This window comes from Hemiscyllium ocellatum, chromosome 6 (genome assembly GCF_020745735.1).
Source record: "Hemiscyllium ocellatum isolate sHemOce1 chromosome 6, sHemOce1.pat.X.cur, whole genome shotgun sequence".
Lineage (NCBI taxonomy): Eukaryota > Metazoa > Chordata > Chondrichthyes > Orectolobiformes > Hemiscylliidae > Hemiscyllium > Hemiscyllium ocellatum.
The window spans coordinates 69,117,069-69,139,823 of record NC_083406.1 but is presented as its reverse complement, the minus strand read 5'-3'; the positions used below and the strand labels follow the sequence as shown (position 1 = coordinate 69,139,823).

At 37.8% G+C, this 22,755-nt stretch overlaps 1 protein-coding gene across 4 annotated transcripts in view; it reads right to left on the bottom strand.

Annotated features, from left to right (window-relative positions):
• LOC132816435 (mitogen-activated protein kinase kinase kinase kinase 4) overlaps positions 1–22,755 on the bottom strand; it is a 263,375-nt gene that overhangs the window by 6,322 nt on the left and 234,298 nt on the right. For all 4 annotated transcript variants that reach the window (XM_060826013.1, XM_060826015.1, XM_060826011.1 and 1 more), the window contains 6 exons: positions 20,653–20,770; positions 15,996–16,166; positions 15,591–15,734; positions 9,879–10,013; positions 4,929–5,029; positions 1,091–1,240 (listed from right to left, as the gene is read on the bottom strand). In XM_060826013.1, coding sequence (XP_060681996.1) covers positions 1,091–1,240; positions 4,929–5,029; positions 9,879–10,013; positions 15,591–15,734; positions 15,996–16,166; positions 20,653–20,770 — 819 coding nt within the window. The remainder of the gene's footprint in view (positions 1–1,090; positions 1,241–4,928; positions 5,030–9,878; positions 10,014–15,590; positions 15,735–15,995; positions 16,167–20,652; positions 20,771–22,755) is intronic.

Sequence of the window (22,755 nt, the reverse complement as noted above, 5' to 3'; positions counted from 1 at the left end):
GTCTGTTCGTACATCACAAGACTTTCGTCCTCCCAGTTAAGGCATGTTTTTTTTTCCTCATGATATGTTGATTTATATTTCTCTGTATTGGAACTCCAGTGTACAGTTCTATATTATTAAAGGTGATCTAATCATTCTACAACTTTTTGAATTCTTACCACTTATTGTTCCTCTAATTAGACATCATCAGGAAGCTTTAGTATTATTCCTGCATGTCCAGTTCCAAATCACTTAAAAACAATTTAAGTAATAGCATAGATCACTGGCACATACAACTGTTTGCATTCCACCATTTAGAAAAGATCTACTTATCCTTATTTCTTTCAATCCTTGGTCACTCTATATATACAGGTACAACCCATTCAAGACTGCATGTTCTCACTTCTAAGATAACTCTTGTTAATGGCTTGATACAGACACAACATATTCCCTTCATCTATACACATTGTTTGTTGGTACATCGACAAAGATGGGGTGGTAGGCTAAAAATTGGCTGTTGTAAAAATGCATTAGCTTTGAACGTCTTGTAATAAGAAACCCATGACTCAAACTCTAAATCTTGTGCAAATTTCAATTCAGCTCAACAGTAATGCATAATGCAAACATTTAGAATGTTGACAGATAAGTTACACTTGCTCTGAAATCAATTTACACTATTGTATCAAAGACTCAGCCATTAGAGGCTCAATAATGCTTTTTGTTAGAGTTCCCAAGAAACACCGTTTGATCCAAACCTGAACCTCAAAAGATATAATGTTGAAATTGTGATTTACAGTAAGAAATCCAATTCCCACCATTTTGATTTACTTTTTCAGAATAACAATATATATACATTCAGAATTATAAAGTTTGCATGAAGAGGACATCTGTTTATAGGTTTTAATAATCTCCAATTGTAGAAAAACAAAATAATTAGTCATTTGACAAATTCAGGTGTATCTTAACTGAAACTAAGTTTTGAATATTAGTGCAGAAACTGCCACTGAACAAAAGCGCTATGCAAACTTTGTGAAGCATTTGAAACCATTATAATAAATCATTTCAAACATTTAAGATTTATTTTGTGGAAAGGTGAAGAATATCATCTTACATGTGTTGGCAGGTAAATATCATACACAGTTCCTGAATCCACATCAACAGCATGGAAGCCAGCGCTGGAGCCATAGATCACTTTTAGCCTCTGCCCTTCCTCCACTGTGAGGTCTACCAATAATGGCCTGTGCAACATGTCTGTAAATGACTGAGGAAATAAAATACAACAGCAGACATCGTTGCTCACTCGATCTAATAATAAGTAATCAAATTTATATTAACATCTTTCAACTATATTCCAGTTTCAAATACTTTCCCATGTGCAGCTAAATTATGATTTTTTTTCCAAAAATACTTGACAATGAATGAAAAATCACATTCTGAAATTTATACACAAATCTATTGTGTGCACGTGTTCTTTTTCAGGTGGATGTAGAACTAATCCCAATATAGGGTATTCAACGGAAATAAGACAAAGGCTGACTATCGAGAGAGAGAGAGACAGAGACAGAGACAGAGACAGACAGAGAGACACACACACACACACAGAGCAAGGACGAGGACGCTCCAGAGAGACAGGGAGGGCGACGGCACACGAAAGACAGCGAGGGCTGGGATGGAGAGAAAGAGACAAAGTGCGAGCGAGAGAGACAGAGAAAGAGCAGGAGACAGAAAAAAGCAGTGAGAGAAAATTTGGTGGGATTGAGAGAGGGGAGAATGATATAGAGAGCATACAGAGTGATTATAGAAAAGTAGCATGAGTGGACAAACATGGATAAATGTGAAAAACGAAAGAACTGCAGATGATGGAAATTGTAAACAAAAACAGAAATTGTTGCAAAAGCTCAGTGGGTCTGATTACTCCTGCAGAGAAATCAGAGATACTGTTTTGGGTGACCATTCCTCAGAATTCTGACAATGATATATGATAATTCCAAGGTTCAACTGAAACATGTAAACTGATAACGCCTAAAATGGATCCAAAGATATGTTTCTTCGGCTGAGTGACTCAGAACAAGTGGTCACAGTTTCAGGATGTGGGGTAGACTATTTCAGTGATGAGGAAAAATCTTTTCACAGAGGGTAATGAACCTGTGGAACTCTCTACCACAGAAGACAGTGGAAGCCAAGTCACTGAATATATTTAAGAAATAAATAAGGTTAATCGCTTAGTGCTACACTGGATGTGGTGATTGAAGTAAAAACCCTCAGCTCATGTAGAAGGTTCCATCATCTGAACCAAAAGTGACGGAATCTATGTCAGATGCTGGAAGGTGAGAACAGAATGGGTAAGAAGTTTTTTTCCCTCAGCCAATGCAATCACGTTGAGTTAAATGGCCTCTTTTACATTATGAACGCTCCTATGATTCTCGTGACAGACCCTTTAGTCACATACAATTGAAAACATTATTTCAGCATCTGTCTTTTGGAGTCCCCTCAGAATCATATCTTCCAATTAGACTTAGTTTCATTTTTCTACATTCCAATAGGAATGTAGGAATCACAGGAATCCGATTCACAAGAGAGGAAGAAAAGGACAACCAGCTCCCATTCCTGGACGTGATGGTACAAAGAACACCAAACGGAGAATTCACCATGAAGGTATACAGAAAAGTCACACACACAGACCAAGTCCTGAACTATGAAAGCAACCACCCCAACACATGCAAACGAAGTTGCATCAGGACATTATTCAAAAGGGCCACAACACACTGCAGCACACCAGAACTATAAAAAGAGGAAGAAGAACACCTATACAAGGTATTCACCAAAAACGGATACCTTTGCAATTTCATCAACAGATGCCTAAGGGAAAGACAACGAAATGAGGACATGCCACAACCCAAAGGACTGGCCACACTCCCATACATCAGGAGCATTTCTGAACTGACAGCCAGACTGCTGCGACCACTAGGACTCATAACAGCGCACAAACCAACAGCCACTCTCAGACAACAACTCACCAGGACAAAGGACCCGATACCCAGCAGGAGCAAAACCAACGTAGTGTGCAAAATCCCATGCAAGGACTGCACAAAACACTACATTGGACAAACAGGAAGACAGCTAACAACCCGCATCCATGAACACCAACTAGCCACGAAACGACACAACCAGCTATCCCTCGTAGCCATACACTCAGATGACAAACAACTTGAATTCGATTGGGACAACACCACTATTATAGGGCAGGCCAAACAGAGAATAGCCAGAGAATTCCTAGAGGCATGGCACTCATCCACAAATTCTATCAACAGACACATCGACCTAGACCCTATATACCGGCCACTGCAGCGGACAGCAACTGACAACCGGAAGCGGCAGATTCAAACCACTATAAATGCCGGAGGAATCAGCACAGAAGTGCTTCACAGGAGGCTCCCAAGCACTGAAGATGTCACCTAGAAAGGGGACGAAACGTTTGCAACAAAAACTCCCAGCTCGGCGAACAGAACCACGAGAATGAGCACCCGAGCTACAAATCTTCTCACAAACTTTGATCATCTATTGTTTGCTAAACTGAAAATTAACGATTTACCCCAATATTCTATTCTCTGCTTGCCAGCCAATGATTTATCCATGCAATTTCAGAATTTAATTTTTAAAATCAAAGTAAATGAATTTGGCTTCAATTCTGTCAGGGTGATTTTTTTTAATTAAAAAGTCAGAAAACATTTGGGAAAAGTGGCCCAAATACATAATTTCATTAAAAATTGCATTCAGTACAGTGCCGAGCAGGATACCTATGTATTAATTGATTAAATGTTTATAGTGCTCATTTTTCTAATACACAGAGAAAACAGATTAGGGGTCTAGCTTCAGTTCAGAAGACTCAAGTTTTTAGTTCAAGAGAATAGTCACCCTAAGAGAAGGCTTTTAGTTTGACAGGTTTCAACTGGACAGTGTGTGTGTGCGTGTGTATATAGAGGTTTTCAAGTTGTCAGAAGTGAAAGGCAGTTCGGGGCCTGCAGTACTGGAATAAATTGTTCCAGTAATCCAAAAGCGAGAACTGGACAGAAAGAGTTGAAAAATTGAGATAAAAGTGATGTTTCTCTTGGATTGAGTATCTAAACAGATATTGCTGGGAAACAGATGTGGTTTTGCTGTTTCTTCTAAGATTTTCTATACTTCCTAGCTCTTTGTCTTGTGCGCGTGTGTTATAATACAAAAATATAGCTTTGTTTTTTTCCCCACTTTTGGATAATAAATGTGTTCACATGTGAAACAAATCTTTGTTGCCTTATGCCAACATGCCTAGTGACTGACCATATGGTGACCATACATATGATCCAGCAAGCCAGGTTTCACTCTGAGATCTGACTTGCCCACCATGACCACCACCTGGGATCATAACATTATTGTGTGGCATATCAACAAATACGTTTTGGAAATCAAAATACACTACAGCTACTGGCTCCCCTTTGTCCATCTTACTCATTTTTTTTCTTCAAAGCTCTGGAATAAATTTGTCAAACATCTCTTACAGGAAACACTGTAAACAATTTTCAAACAGTAAGCTCACATAAACAGCAATGTGATAATGTCAAGATATTCTGGGTTTGAGTGATCGAGTGGTAAATAATGATCAAAATAACAGGTTAACATGTTTGGGCCTCTAAAACAAAGAAAAATGCTAGAAGCTCATTTCAACAACAAGAGGGTACAAAGGTGACCTTGCTTAAACATGCTTCTGAAAAAAGGCACCTGCAACAATACACCACTCCCAAATGCATTGGAATTTCAGATTAGATTTTCGGCTTCAAGTTTCAAGGATTGGAAATTGGACCTGTAATTTTTTAATTCACAGGCAGAAATGTTACTTACCTGAGCCTTGGTTAGGCTGACAGTAACTAATATGAAAACTACAGCAAGCATTTTCAGAAAATATCACTTACCTTAAAGGCCATAAATTTGTGGTATGGTTTTGGTGCCCATGCATAGACTTCCACAGAATTCTTCAAAGCAATTACTAGAAACTTGATCCTCTCATATTTTACTAGAAAAATAAATTCATCTTTAGCATTTTGTTGTTAAGTGAAACATATGCAGCTTACTTTAGGTTAACAAGTTTAAGTAGGGTTACTAATTCAACTGCCAGTTAGCACAATATTTGTAATAAAGCTTTTTTTTTAGAAAAATAGGATTCAAATTTGGAAAATATCATGGGAAGAATGTGCAAAGATCTGTACATATCTTAGATAACCTAGTGTTGCATTGTCATGAATTACTAATCAACTGTGAGAAAACACTACTTAAAAAGTTTCATTAATCTTTCAATGTTCACAAAATTTTAGCTACGGTTCATCAAATTTTGCTGATTTTAATTATTTTACATTTAGTTCAATTCAAATATTGAAAGTATTTGTGAGCGGCATGCATTTAATTACACAACAATCTGTTGCAAGTCAAAAGAAAAAAAATTAAGAAAATCTTTTAACAGAATTTACTACAACACATGCCACAAAAATTAAAAGGTTAGCAATTTCAGTATAAATCAGTATGCCTTCTAGAAATATTTAGCACATGCCATGAGGAAGGCAAACAGGAATCTCTGTCAAAATGTATTAAAATATTTTTATCATGATCTAGCGGTTTTTATTGCGTAAAATATACAACAGAGCACAGAAATCGTCAACATGGCTCAAGTGATCTAAGTCAAAGTTGATGGTCCATGCAAATCTTCTTTCACTTACATTTTTCACTTACATTATCCAACATCATCAGCATTTCCTTTTAGTCTGTTCTCTATAGCATGCTAATCTTGCTCCTCCATAAATGCCAACTACTCAAAACTGGGTTGAAGGTAGGAGACAGGGAGTGGTGGTAAAGGGTTGCTTTTCAGATTGAAGACCTTTGACTAGCAATGTGCCACAAAGATCATTGCTGGGTCCACTGCTTTTTGTCATTTATATGAATGACTTGGATGTGAATATAGAAGGTATGGTTAGCAAGTTCACAGATGACACCAAAACAGGTGGTGCAATGTACAGTAAAGATGATTATCTCAGAGCACAATTGGACCTTGATCAGATGGGCCAATAGGCCAAGGAGTGACAGATGGAGTTTAATTTAGATAAATGAGAGTTTGTGAATTTTGGAAAAGCAAACCAGGCCAGGATTTATACACTTAATGGTAAGGCTTTGAGGAATTTTGCCGAACAAAAGGGACCAGGATGTTTTGGAAGGGGGAAGCGTGGAGGTTCCTTGAAAGTGGAGTTGCAGGTAATCAGGGTGATGAAGGTAACGTTTGGCATGCTTGCCTTTATCAATCAGTGTATGGAGTTTAGGAGTTGGGATGTCATGTTGAAGCTGCTTAGGACATTGGTGAGGCCACTTTTAGAATACTGTGTACCATTCTGGTTGCCCTTCTACAGGAAAGATGTTATTAAATTTGAAAATGCAGAAAATATTTACAAGAATGTTGCTAGGACTAAAGGGTCTGAGTTATAGAGACAGGCTGAATAAGCTGAGGCTATTTCCCGTGAAGCATCAGAGGCTGAAGGTTGACCTCAAAAGATTTATAAAATCATGAGGGGCATGGATAGGGTTAATAACCAGGGTTTTTTCCCCCTAGGGTGGGCAAATCCAAATCTAGAGGACATACATTTAAGGTGAGTGGGGAAAGATTTAAAAAAGGACCAGAGGGGTAACTTTTTCATGCAGAGGGTGGTGCGTGTCTGGAACAAGCTGTGAGAGGAAGTGGTGGAGGCTGGTACAATTACGACAATTAAAAAGGGATCTGTATAGGTAAATGAATAGGAAGGATTTAGAGGGATTTGGCTAAAATACTGGTAAATGGGACTGGGTCAGATTGGGATACTTGATCGGTGCAAATGAGTTGGACCCAAGCATTCGTTTCCGTGCTATATGACTCTATTCTCAGTTTGAAAGGAAGGGCTGAAATTTTCACCCCCAAGTCATGAGTGCAGAGTTAGAATTATTCCCTACTCCAAACCTGCAGCCCAGAGGAAGGAACTTTCATCCCAGGGTGATGAGGCTCTCTGTGAATGAGACTCGATGCCCCAATACAAAAATGGAGGTTGCTGGGTGCAGACTTGGTGCTGGATGGAAGGCCTGACTCAGTGCTCTGGCACATTGCTGAATTTTTAAAAATAACACACTTCCTCTACCTTCACCTCCCACAGGCATCAATATCATCCCAAGCCCTTTTGCCATCCCATAATCACTCGTACTCATGTCAATCTATTTCACTTTGCCCACTCCATAGTCCTTTACAATTTCAATGTGAACTTTGTGCAAACTCCTCCCCACACCTCCAAATATTTAAGTTCATGAAAATCCACAGCTGATAGGAGAGTAAGCTGAGGAGAACACAAAGAGGCTGAAAAACAGTACAAATGAGGGAAGTGATGAGCCCAAGTATAAAATGGACAGGGGTCAAATAGGGAGACACTTTGCAAGGGTCATATTCAGTCAGAGAAATTGAGAAGTGGAATACTTGTTTAAAAAAGCTGAGAGGCCAACCTAATTATAAAGGGCTACGGTGAGATTGCAACTGATGTGAGGCATAGTTTTGGTCTCCTTATCTAAGGACATCCACAAATGAGCCCACAGATGGGCTTTATTAACCTGCATCATGACTTATAGTGATTTCCATACGTGTAACTGTTACACTTTTACCTCATTTATATTCTTATTATCTAAGTAGTATTTGGATATGTTATTTTTGTATAACATTTATAAACTAAGTTCTGAAGCTCATCCCCATTTCACAAAGTTTAATCATTGAATTCAAACAGCAGACAGAAGGAAAATCAAGTGTCATGTTAAATTTCAAACGTTCCTCACAATTATCATTTGCTTATTACCTCTACTATAGACCCTTCTCTATCTCAATCATGACAGTAGAACTTTCACTGTAATGGAGAAGGATGAAACAAGGATCCTGCCATTTAACAGAGGTTCATTTTATTTTATCCCCTCTTCTGATGCTGCAAGAATGTAATGTATTTCCAGCCTTTGCTTATGTTTGTGAAGACTTCCCACATGTAATTGGTGGGGGAAGAGGAGAAGAATCACATTACTCTTTCAATTAGGAAGTCTATCAAAGTTGTTCAGAAATAGTTTAAAAAAAGCAGTTTTGCTTCTCCATTTTGTTAAAATCTGTTCCCTCACTACATGGTTTCACACATTGCTTACAAGATTTATCTTTATGAACATAATTAAATTTGAATTCAATACATTAATTAACTGTACAAAAAAATGTCATTTATATGAAAACAACTAAATGCTCAGACCAGATGGCATCAGGTGGAACTCACTATCAGGAAAAACTGATTCTTGCAGGAGAGATTGAAGAGTAAAGGAAATTTGGTTCAAAATCTTTTTGACATTGAGAAGCAAGTTCATGGTGGAGCTTAGATTAGAGAGAAAAGGAAGAGAGAGGGAAAAGGGAGAACAGCATTTCAAAATCCAGGCCATTCATTTAGGAATTAGAACATAGTGAAGTTCACAGCACTTATCATTATGATGTTATAACTTCAACAGCAACTTCCAGTGTCAGCACCTGCACAATTAATTATGAAATCTTGAAAGTTGTTGTCCAAATCAGCCTGCACTACTCAAGGTCTTGCTGTACCAGTGCTTCACCAACAGACTTGGCATTCAAATACATACAGCAAACCATGCAGGGAAATCTCAGCATTTGTGTATTCAGATATTTAAGGTTAAGTCACCATAGTTCTACAGATCATAGAGTTGCTCTCTCATTACAGTGATATAAATGGTGGCAATTTAACCCACAGGTGAAGGGAGACGCTGAGAAGTAGAGTCCTTCATGGTAACCTGAATTGAATCCACACAGTTGGCATCACTCTGCATGTCAAACGAGCTATCCAGCTAAGTGAGCTCACTAATCAATGAACGTATAACAGTGTGATAAACCTTTACTATTAACACACAAAATCATGATACTGAAAATTCAAATGCTAAGCTTTATTCTTTCAGAATTGTGTGTTGGGATTTATTTTAAATGAAAATACAGATAATTCTATTTTATCTTTGCCACTATGCTTTCACTCTCTCAGTATCCTCCTTCACTTCCTTTTGATCTGTTGTTTCCTGAAACAGTTTTGCAATGAAGTAAATCTAGTGTACACTTCCTCCTGATTTCTATTACTGCACACAATATATCAGCATAGTCAGGTGTAGGGTTAAGAATACAAATTCTGTTTCACAATGTCCCTTCACCAACATAAGAGAACAGTATCTCCAGCTGAGTGTTATTTGCACTTCCCAGTACTTAAATGCCAGAGAATGAGATTTCAAATATAGTCATAAAAATGGATTGAAAGCAACTTTATGACATTATGGTAATCAAGTCACTTCAGACCTGCCAAAATTCAGTGCACCTTTAACTTACAACTGGCAAGAACATGAGACTTTTCCTCAATCTACGCAAAATCTCCATAGCAGTAATGATAGTAACAGCCAATTTGCCAATCATAATTTTACTATTACATGATTCAAAAATATATTTTCAAGATGAAGTTCTTAAAATATTTTCTAAACCTAATGACATTACACAAAATAGATACCAGTTTTAGGGAAAAAATAAGCTACTCAAACAATCACATACTTGAGATTACATACACCAAGATACAGTAAACGTCGTCACAATGAGCTGCGGGCTTAGTGCAATGAAATTTTAAATGATGTCACAAAATGCCAGCAAGTGATTTGATAAAAGGATTTCACACATCCAAGCATATTGTAGGTCAATGTCAGACGAAATTAACTTTTACATTTTTCATTTTAATGCTGCAGATGTGCCAATATTTTTATAACTTTACTACTTTGTTTTAAAGTGCACATAATTTTCTTACCAACTTTGTAGTGTACACATCCTTCTAAGTCCCCAACTGTTGTCCAGCCTTGTTTTTTCTCTACTTCAGGATCATTGTGCAATATCTTGTTTCTTAACCAGGACAAATAATATACTCGCAATTTGTTTTTCTTCCCTTTAAGCAAATGTGCAAAATTATGGATGGTTACAATTTAGGAGAGTGAACGATGTAAAATAATGTAATAAAATGAAACGCTGAAGTATGAATATAAGATTACCAGTACAGAAAGACATGCTCATCAATCTGCAGACAACAGCATTTTTGGAAAAACTGTAACTTGGAGCTTAATAATTACTATCTGGTCTCATCTTATGGAAGGTTTTTCAGTCTCTCTGCTGAAGTTTGGAGACTGTCTGAAACCATACTAATAAAAATCAAACTAGACAGCTTCTGTTGAATCATTTCTTCAATGTATTAGTTGACAGTCTAAGGTTATTCTGATCCACTTGAATTCAAGAAACATAATTTGAGACAATAAAAAGTGCTAAATTCAAATAATGAAAGAGATTCAGTGCCAAACACCAAGACACACTATATATTTGACTGAAGAGCAAGTGTTTTTTTTTTACTTCTGAGGAGATACACTTCACTGATGGAATTAAACAACCAATACAGAGAACAAATCCAACAGTGCCCTACATTCATATATAAATGTGATGGCAACAAACACTCATAGATCAGTAGTCTAACATTAATGCAGATATAAGATTTTTACAAATGTCACAAAGACTCAGGCAAAGGTGTTTGATGGAATTAGCCACTTAAAAACTGAACAAAAATGATATAAATTGAAGGAGAACCAGATGGAGGGAGAGAAGGAATAATACCAACCAGAACTGGAGACATTTGGCAAATAAAGATTAGATTACTTTAGATTAGATTAGATTACTTACAGTGTGGAAACAGGCCCTTCGGCCCAACAAGTCCACACCGACCCGCCGAAGCGCAACCCACCCATACCCCTACATTTACCCCTTACCTAACACCACGGGCAATTTAGCATGGCCAATTCACCTGACCCGCACATCTTTGTGACTGTGGGAGGAAACCGGACCACCCGGAGGAAACCCACGCAGACACGGGGAGAACGTGCAAACTCCACACAGTCAGTCGCCTGAGGCGGGAACTGAACCCGGGTCTCAGGCACTGTGAGGCAGCAATGCTAACCACTGTGCCACCGTGCCGCCCACAAAAGGGAAAGAGAGCTAATTATTTTTCAACATTTTTAGAGTGCATCTGATGAAGGAGGCAATTTCAAGCACAAAACTTTGGAAATACTGATTTTACAAAATCTCTATAACGAGCTAAAATTCGGATGACATTACTTAACAGTAAGGGTATTTAATTTCCTCATACTGGACCTTGCAGAAACAATGAAAATGTATGATATATAATCGTTACTATTTATGAAATAATGCTTCAAGTACATAGATATTTCCTGATCTGCAGTCCTCACTTTCTCCTAGTTGATTTTAACCTACTGCAAACCCTCTTTCAAGGATGCCTTCCTTGAAGAAGCTCTCTTCCTCCCTCTACAAGGCTTAGCCTGCTTGGCACACCCTCCTCATTCCTGAAGAAGGGCTTATGCCCGAAACGTCGATTCTCCTGCTTCTTGGATGCTGCCTGACCAGCTGTGCTTTTCCAGCAACACATTTTTCAGCTCTGATCTCCAGCATCTGCAGTCCTCACTTTCTCCTCGTTGATTTTAACCTATTGTGAATCTTCTTGCAGGGACGCCTTCCTTGAAGAAGCTCTCTTCCTCCCTCTACAAGGCTTAGTCTGCTTGGCACACTCTCCTCATTCCTGAAGAAGGGCTTATGCCCGAAACATTGATTCTCCTGCTCCTTGGATGCTGCCTGACCAACTGTGCTTTTCCAGCAACACATTATTCAGGTCCAATCAGACCAATCAACACCTTACTAGTCTACTATCCATCATCAGCAAACTGGTTGAAGGAGTCAAAGACAATGTTATAAGTGGCACTTTCTCAGTGATGCCCTGCTCACTTTGCGTTCTGCCAACTTCCAACCTCAATTTAGCCTTGATCCAAAAAAATTAACAAAAAAAAACTAAACTCCAGAAGTGTGGCAAAAGTCACTGCCTTTGACATCAAAGTATAGCATCAAGGTACCCTCGCATAACTAGAGTCTATGGGAGTTAGGAGTAAGTTTTCCATCAGGTGGAATTATGCCTAGCAAAATGAACATGGTTGTGGATGTTGACGGTCAATCATTTAACTCCAAGGATATCACTGCAGCAAGGGTAATGTACTAAGGGTTCCTCAGTGCTACGTACTAAGAGAACCATTAAATATTCTTGCAATAGAAACAGTTCTGTATCCACCATTAAAGTCACCACTAGTATTTCATTTTCTTTTAGTTTACCCAACTTACTACGGCATTAGTTCCTACAACAAAAAGAGAATAAGATACTCCCAGGTATCAGCCATAATTCCATAAATCTATTGCTTGAAAGCCCATAAGCATAATATTCCAGAGCATTCTGTAGTAGATCAAAATTATATTTTACTCTCTCAATTAAATAAATTGGAGATGTCAGCCTTGGTTATGCTGTTATTGGACTTGAAAAGCAGAAGAGTGATGGCTTTTCACTGGGAAATTAAAATGTCAATCAAGCTGCTATCACTTATCAGAATGCTTAATGCTCTGTTAAAGTGTAAAAATCCCATTCCTCTTAAAGAAATGGTTACATAGTCCAGTAAAGTCTGAAAAATCTCAGAGGGACAGACACAGAGGTAACTTAATCATGTCCAAATCAAATTTGTAGTCTGCAATTTTCAATCAGTAATTTACTACTGTTATCAATGATTTTAAAAAAAGCATAAAAATTATATGCAGGGATTATGGATTTGGCCACAAGCATACAGGTGGACAAGTTTCAGAGTAACAAATGCACATTTTAAGAACAAACGCTCATAATATGTACAAATGTTATCAATGATATCACACTGTCAACATCATTCAAAAGGAAAAATATTTTATTTAGCAGTCATTCGAATAATTTGGACAAGTGTTTATGAGGTAGCTGTCAGGTAACAACCATGGGCTCCCTATTTTCTGCTTCAGATAGTAAACAGATGGTCTTATTTAAAACTTAGAAGACTGGAAATATAATAGAAACATTTTCATTTAAAAAAATCTGAAGTAATAACAGAACCCATTCCAATAAAGTGATAATTTTGCTTACTTCACTGCTAACATGCTTCATTGACAGTTAGTCCAAAATATCTTTGTTCCAAGGCTTAACAATTTTGAATGAAACCGCACAGTAAAATAGCAAATCCACGGAAAAAAACTCCAATCTAATTGCAAGAATGTAACGTAACCACTGTTGAGCTTTTTGACCACATTCACAACGCAGAAAATTTAAATATATCTTCATTATTCACCAAATATTTGTTTGTTCTTTACGGTGGCCACCAAAGCAGTAGAACTTACGTTTCAGCAAATGCCTCAAATTTTAAAATTCTGTTGAAATGCTATCCTGACATTGACGAGAAAGGATCAGATCATCCCATTGGTCTGAGCGGGTCATAGCCATGTCAACCAACTAGAGCTGAATAAAGATTACTAACTACGCTGGTGCTCAATAGCACGGATTGTATGTAACACGTTGCTGCATTCCAGTGGCTATCCTGGGAAATACAGCCATTAAAAAAGTGTTGCATTGAACACAGCTTAAAAGTGTCCGGCTTATTCACTAACAGACTTCAGCATTTCTCACTCTAAACTATATAAAATTGTTGAGAACTAATTGATGGAAAACTTAATTGTCAGAATCCTTTACAACCTGCCCAGGTAAATAAGAAGTAGATTGCACTGTCATTCAATTTAATACATTTACATAGTGTTCTAAATGTTACAGTTGATGCTGCATTATATCTTTAACATTAGTTGGGATTTACAATGCAGTCATTGGTTAATGGAAATGTCCTTAACACCAACATTCAATCACTCAAATATAAAGAAAAATAGAATAAGATCCTTGATTGAGAAGTATAAATTTGTGAGGGGTAGAGTGGATGGGAAGACTTGTTTCCCTTAGCAGTAATAAGGAGACACAGTGTGAAAATGGTTGGGAATAAAATTGAGGAAATGAGGAAAATGCTTTTCACTCAGAGGGTGGTTGAAGGACTAGAATGCCCTGTCCAGAAGAGCAGTAGTGGAAGAATCTCTCAAATTCACTTAAAAAGGTGTCTGAATATGCTCCTTAAGTGCCAGACTCTTCCGAGATATGGACAGAGGACTGAAAAATGGGATTAGGATGGATGGTCTGTTTTTTCTGGAGGTGCATACATGATGGGCAGTGACCTTCCTTTGCACCATAAACATTCCTGCATTGTCCAAATTTTCTAAATATCAGAAGAACAAAGTGCAGGGATGTAGGGAGAGTTTGAGAGAGTGACAATACATAAAGAATCACTCCCTAGAAAGACCAGCATGAACATAAATCAAATGCAATGCTTAGGACAGCTCTATACAAAGAAAGAGAGTATGCTGAGAGAGAGTAAAGCAAAAATGAAAACTCTTCAAATCATACAACTGTGACAATACTTTTTTAGTTTCAAATGTGTAGAGGGAGAAACTAAGTGATTAGTTGCTCCAAAGAATCAAAAAAATAAATACAGGGCACAGATATGGATTCAATAAACTATCTCCAACAGACTGTTCTGTTGAACTGACCAGTGAGAGTTTGGGTACATGCTGACAAAACCAAGAATTACAGAGCTCCACAAATCCAAATGTCTCACTGGAGTTCACCCAATGTATCCCAGGATGTTACTGGTTTCATTTCCAGGAATACTTCCTGGGCTTCCTTCTAAAGTTTCAGATTCCCACTCCATCATGCAGTAAGTCAATCACCAGATTCAGTCAACTCCAACTGCAATGCAGGAAATACATGCTTTCATTTCAGGAGGTTAGTAAGGGATATCCTCACTTCAGGATTGATTCTCCTTTTACTAAGTCATAATCCAAACCTTCATCTTTGACATGCCTTTAGAATTTTCTACCCTAGAGAGCAATGGGAATTGCCAATGAATATTTTTAATACAAGGGAATCAAAACAGGCAGAAAATAGTTCAGACCAGGATCAAATCAGTTGTGATCATAGTGAGTAATGGAGTGGGCTACAGGAACCACACGGTGTACTCCTATTTCGCATGTTGAAAGCGTTTGACTTAAATAATGCATGTTAATTCGTCATAACAAATGAATTTTAATTGAATTGCACTATTCAATGATCCATTCTAGTTGCATGCAATCACCTGCCAAAAACATGAAGCTATGTTTCAATATACATTTAGATTAGATTAGATTACTTACAGTGTGGAAACAGGCCCTTCGGCCCAACAAGTCCACACTGACCCGACGAAGCGCAACCCACCCATTCTGCTACATTTACCCATTTACCTAACACTACGGGTAATTTAGCATGGCCAATTCACCTGACCTGCACATCTTTGTGACTGTGGGAGGAAACCGGAGCACCCGGAGGAAACCCACGCAGACACGGGGAGAATGTGCAAACTCCACACAGTCAGTCGCCGGAGTCAGGAATTGTACCCGGATCTCTGGGGCTGTGAGGCAGCAGTGCTAACCACTGTGCCACCCAGGAATACAATGTACCACAACAGGAATTTAATATATCTAGATGCAAAAGAACACTAACCCGATATTGTCACCAGCACATTCAATCCTTCAAGCACATCCATTTGCTGAAAACGTCTACGATTAATCAGAGGATACACCTTTCCTTGACCACTCCTGTCCAGCAGCATCAGCCCACTTTCTGTACCCACTAATAAATTCACACCTGAAAAAAAACAGGAAGATGTAAACATCTCCTTCATTTAGTGTTCACATTTGTTCCACAACTTCTTTGCATTGGCCCAAAACTAAACTGCTCAGCAGTAACACTGCATTACATGAAATCTAACTTTTTTCTCAACCGAAATAAAGAGCCTGGCTTTTTAAAAATGTGAATTTCACCATCCACACTCAATCTTGTAGTATATTCACACACTCTCATTTCAATGTACCAGAGATATGTGACAGATTCAAGAAAAGAACTTGCCCCATAATGCAGCGCAAAGGATTTCAGAGTTGAATCTCTTCTTGTACTTCCGGATTTCTGGTGTGTCACTCTGTGGCCTGATGTTGGTTGGATTTACATTGACAACAGATCCTTTTCTGCTCGGATCTTGCTTCACTGACTCGGGTCTAATCTGGTCATTAGAGAAAACAACTACAAAAGACAAATATCAGAGTTAAAAATCATTTCAATATTGTGCTTATCCATACCTCTTCCATTAATAATTCTGAATAAAATCAAAACTACACAACACTATCTTTCACTTTTTAATAACATTTCTGAAATCATAACAGACTCAAAACGTTAGCCCTGTTTCTTTCTCCATTGATGCTGTCAGACCTGAGTTTCTCAAGCACTTTCTGTTTTTGCAACACTATTTTTGATCTTAGTTTTTGCATATCCTTAATGCTACCAGAACAATAGCTAAAACAGCTCAGTGTTAAAATCATAAGAGACTGACTTCTAAATTTATCTGTTAAGTTGCTGCAGAGATTCTCAGCTGGGTTGCCATTCTGCCTTCAACAAGTGGATCATTTCATATTAAAGAGAAGTATACCAACAGCTAAGTAAAAGGGTCATAGGAATTTTCTCTTTCTTTAACCAATTTTAAGGAATAGACAGAATACGACATTTCTGCAAGCAAATATTTTGTTATGGCATGCTTGGTCTTTGAAGTAGCTGAATAAACAACAGAATTCATTTTGTAAAATATCATATAATGGACTGAACATGCGATTGTGCACATTTCAGGCTGTCAATTCATTAGCATTGATACTGGAGACATTAGCTACCTCCATATACACAACAGAAACCACTGTGATCAATTGAGACTACAGTTAACACGCTCATTCAAAAACCCTTTTGAAGGACAGGAGGTCATTTCTGACTTCAGGGTCTTTTTGCAGACTTTTTCCATGCTAAGTGGGATGGGATAAATGTGATGGGTGGGGATAGCAAAGAACAAATGGAAGTTATGGGATGGTGATGGCCAGGGAATGATGAATAAGACAAAGTAATTAGTTAAGTGTGGCAAAACAATATAGGCAATTATTTTATATTGTCTGTGCTAAAAATTAAGATCCATTAGATTTGAATGAAGAATTTTAACAAAATATCCAGTGCATTAAGAAAATATATCAGGGTTGATCAAAACCAATAGGGAAGGAACACCTTAAAATTCTCTCAAGCACTCGTGATAAAAATACTGAAAATTAGTGGGATTAACTGCTGACTAGCCGCAGAGATCTGTTATTCCACATTTTAGGTTATCGAAGAAGCGGTAATAGAGACAATAAAAGCATTGATTGCAATCTACCAAAATTCACTCAACTCTAGAAAAGGTCCAAATAGATTGGAGTACTGCAAATATAACTCCCCAATTTAAGAAAGGGAAGACAGGAATGCAAAAGGCTACAGAAAAGTTACCTCAATTCTTTCAGAGAAAGTGCTGAATCTATTAATAAAAAAATGGCAAGATATTTCAAAAATCATCATGCAATCAACAGATTCAGAGTCAACATGGTTTGATGAAAGGGAAATGGCGTGATACAGATTTATTAGAATTCTCTAAGGTTGCAATAAGCAAGGTGCTTAAATGCACATCAGCAGCTGGAATGGATTTGAATTTCTGAACAAAAGATTTGGTAAGGTTCCACAGCAAAGATTACTGCACAAGATAGCAGTTTATGGCATTGGGTGATGTTTTAGCATGGATGGATGACTGGTTGACTAATAGGAAATAGAGAATAGGGATAAATGGACCAACTCAGGTTGGAAAACTATAATAAGGGGAATGCCACAGGATCAGTGTTAGGGCCTCAACCACTGGTGATATATTTTACATCAACAAAAGGACTGAATGTGTTGCAGCTAAAATTTCCGATTATACAAGGATTAACAAGAAAACAAGCTGCGATGATGCAAAAGTTTTGAAGGAAAATAGGTAGGTTAAATGAGCAGGCAACAATTTGGCAGATGCAGTACAATCTCAGAAATATGAAGTTATCCATTTTGGCAATATAATTTAAATGGAGAGACAGCACATTTTTTTGGTGGAGTAGAATCTGGGTATTCTCATACATGAATAACATGCAGATACAGCATGTCTTCAGGAAGACAAATGGAAATTCAGCCTTTATTGCACAAAGGAGAGAGTATGTTAGATGAGGGAAGTCTTACGACAACTGGACAGGGCATTGGTGAGATCACACCTAGAGTACGCTACAATTTTGGCTTTTGATGAGGGGTATACTTGCACTGGAAACACTTTAGTGAAAGTTTACTAGAGTGATTCTTGGGATGAAACTTGAAAATGTTCAGAAAATATTTACAAGGATGTTGCCAGGATTGGAGAGTTTGAGCTATAGGAAGAGGCTGAATAGGCTGGGGGTATTTTCTCTGAATCGTCGAAGGCTGAGGAGTGACCTTATAGAAGTTCATGAAGAGCATGGATAGGCTAAATATACAAAGTCTTTTCCCCAGAGTGAGGTATCCCATGACTAGAGGGCAGATATTTAAGGTGAGAGGGGAAATATTTAAAAGGGATCTAAGTGCCAACTTTTTCCACATAGAAGGGTGGCGTATGTACGGAATGAGCTGCCAGAGGAAGTGGAAGTGACTGATACAATTATAGCATTTAAAATGCATCTGGATGGATATATGAATAGGAAGGGTTTAGGCGGATATGAACAAAATGCTGGTAAATGGGATCAGATTTATTTAGGATATTTGGTCAGCATGGAAGAGTTCGACCAAAGGGTCTGTTTCCATGCTGTACATCTCTATGACTCCGATTCTAAGATGTTGTCTTATGAAAAATGTTCAACAGAATTGGCTTATACTCACTGGATTTTAGAAACATTTCATTGGAGATGTGAGGCAGGAGTGCTAACCACTGAGCCACCGTGCTGCCCTCAATGTTCTTTGAGCCCCTTTACAACTCAAAACAGTTCCAAATTAAACTTTCTTGTTCCATGACTATCTAATCGTAGCAACAATAATCAAATTGGACAGATTAACAAAGAGGCCTGATGGCTCACATCCAAGTATTCAAAGAAAACCTTGCAAAGAAATGGGAGGCAATGGCCTAGTGCTCTTATCATTGGACTGTTAATCCAGAGACCAAGGAAATGCTTTGGGGACCTGGGTTCGACTCCGCCATGGCAGATGGTGAAATTTGAATTCAATAAAAATTTGGAATTCAGAGTCTAATTATGACCATGAATCCATTGTCAATTGTTGGAAAAAACCATCTATTTCACTAATGTCTTTCAGGGAAGGAAGCTGGTCTGGCCTACATGTGACTCCAGACCCACAACAATGTGGTTGACTCTTAACTGCCTTCTGGGCAATTAGGGATGAGCAAAAATGCTGCCTAGCCAGTGATGTCCTCATCCCATGAAGTAATAAAGAAATTAATGATTTAAAATGCAGTTTTCTATTTCCATTTCATCAATCCATTCTAAAAGATGAAAGACTTAACAGCAATCTAGGTTTGTTCAATATATCATTTCAGTTGCATGACACTTAATGTTTTGCTATAAATTCTGTATCTTATGATCCCCTTCCACGGCTACCTGATGAAGGAGCAGCGCTCCGAAAGCTAGTGCTTCCAAATAAACATGTTGGACTATAACCTGGTGTTGAGAGATTTTTTAACTTAGTAGGCAATTGCATGGAAAAATGTGTTAAACGTTTACAAATTCTTTGTACAGTCTCAGGGAGTGTAAAAAAATGTCATGTCTTGGGAGATGTACAGAAGAGGCAAGCTAAAAAGATATCAAGGATGACAGACTTCAGTTATGAGGCAATTTCAGACAGACTTTGCTAAATAATCCGAAATGTGCAAAGAACAGCATTTACAACCAATTTAGAATCATCAGACTTACATTGCAGCACACACAGAGGTTTTTTTTTTGCAGGCAGAAAGAACATATACACACACACACAAACATCATTCTCACAAATCCTTTCTCCTTTGAATCTCAGAGGTTCATACATGGTAACAACTTCCAAAACGGGAATTCAATGCTGCAAAGGGCACAGATTACAGATCCCTGTTGCAGCTGTCCACAAGCACACCCTTCTTCAGAAGTGAGGGTCACTGGACCCAAATGTTAATTCTGCTTTTGTTCCACAGATGCTGCCAGACTTCGAGATTTTCCAGCAAGTTTTGTTTCTGTTTCTGATTTCCAACATCTGCAGTTCATTGGTTTTGTTTTCGTTCAGACATTGAATTGAAAGGTGGTCAATCACAGCCTAAGAGGTATCCATTTGGTCCACTGTCCACCCTTTTCATTAGAACAGTTTAAAGGTAATGTCTGTGCCTCTTATTCCTGATGAAGGGCTTATGCTCGAAATGTCGAATTCTCTATTCCTGAGATGCTGCCTGGCCTGCTGTGCTTTGACCAGCAACACATTTGCAGCCTTTTTCACTCTGTCTAATTCATATTAATAAATCCAAGACTTGTTACAATATCTTTCACTTGTCCAAACCCACTTGAGAACAATGGGAACATATATCCAAAGCTTTAAGATGAATATTGCAGCAGATCCTTCCAATTTCATTTCCTTTACAAAGTGAATTGCATTCACCATAACCTTTTGTATCATGACAAATGCACTGTATTTTATCACTTACCCATTGAAGATATAGTGGTTCCACTAGATGGGGATATTTGCAACAATCGGGGATCAATAAATGGTGTGAATGAAGATGATGATTTGTGTTTCTGGAGTGTATTTCCTGCTGATGGGGTCTATAATAGGAACATTCAATTAAAGTGAATTAAAATTAGAAAAGGCAAAAGACAAGGCAGAATACACTCAAGAGAGATCCACTGTTATTTGAAATTGCACATTTCTGAATTTAATCATTTTACATATAGAACAGCAAGCATTCACATGATCAATCTACTTTTAAAAGCTAATTTTGCACTAACTTATCACAATTCTATAACTTTCTAATGTCATGAGTTAACTGACGTGAGCCTATCACACAAACCAGCGCCAAATGGGTTGTTACATCCTTTAACTTAGCATATAAATAAAGAAGCAAACTGCGAATTCTGCACAGAAAAACATACTTTAACCTTAAATTGTGTTAACTTCAAACTTAAGTTGCAGATTATAAATATGTAAAATGTTGCAGACAAGATGTAAACAAAACCCTGACCAGCATATTTAATAATCTAAAGAAACACACCAATCCTTCGAGAGTAAATAGCTTAACATAATTTAGACTTGATAAATTTGATCAAACATAGACTTATTTCCAAATGTAAACCTGTGGTACCCAGTTATTGGTTTCAGAGTCAGTTTTGGGTAACTGAACATTTTAACAATGCACAATTTCAATAAGACCAGCTATTTAGACACTGAAAGAAACATGATATATTTTATGCAGCATATGTGGTGAAAGAAACAGTTAACATTTTAGGTCCATGATTTTACTTCAGAATTGGTCAGAGTTAGAAGTGTATTAGGCTTTGAGCAAGCAAAAGCAGGGAAGGTAATGCCAGCAAAAGGATATGAAAGAGAGATGATTAAATGACATAAGGGTGAATGATCCAAATATAATTGTGGTAATGAAACAAATTAATGAACAGAAGATATGACAAGAGGTGGTATGAACAGCAGGATCATAAATAACTGAAAGCAAAGCAGATGGAAAAAAGTTAAAAAAAGTGAAATAAAACAAAATGGGGGCAGAGATTACCATCTAAAATTGTTCAAATCAATGATTATCCGAGAGATTGTAAAGCAAGACGACAAAAGAAGTGCCCTTCCTCAAACTTGTGCCAATGCACTGCATCAGGCCAAGCAATAGGTGAGAGTGGGATGCTCAGTTGAGGAGTGAGAGAAGTGGTCACACAGTTTAAATTTGGTCTGCCCAATGTAAATATTAGACAGCAATGGTAAATACATATAGTAAATTGAAAAATAATAGGAAATCACCATTTCATTTGAAAAGAGTATTTTGCTTCTTAAACCATGAAAGGGAAAAGACATAAAAGAGCAAGATTTGCATTTTCTGGATAACTACTTACATTCTAAGAAGGAAAGGAGGGTTGGGACTGACTGCAGACTGAACAAGGGCATTGTAGAGGTAATGAGGAGAGGGAAGTGAGCCGAAATTATATTTGGTGATAGGATCATTCCAGAGATGGCATCAAGGCAGAGACTGATCTGTCAAACATGAAGGCTAGTGGGATCGATGATACACCTTATCACTGATTTGGGGGGAAATGGCTGAGTGCACAAGTATATGAAATAGAACAGAAAAACTTGATGTACCTTGTCAAACAAGGTAGGGAGGAATGTGCAGTTGAGGAGAAAGGACCAACCTCGAAAAATCTGACCTTAGTAAAACCATCAGCTTCATTCTCTTACTCACCCAATTGAATCACTGAACTCAGCATAATGCTAAGTTGTTCTTCTTCATGTTTTTTCGACAGTATGGGGATTGAACCAACGACCTTGATGTTATTAGCACCTTGCTCTATCATCTCACTAACCAGTCAGCAGCAAGTAAGAGTGGGCCACAAATAGTAACCTCACCTGTGCTGTTTACATGAAAGCCTCACCTTTGGGATGAAGCAATGGTTTTCTTCTGTTTTTTTTTATAAAAAATTGACATATTATAGTTACTGCCCATAAACTGGTCTACTCTACACTGGACAGCTTAAATGAAGACTGTATGACTACTTTGTTGAAACAACTCTGTTCCAAGTCTTCTTTTTCA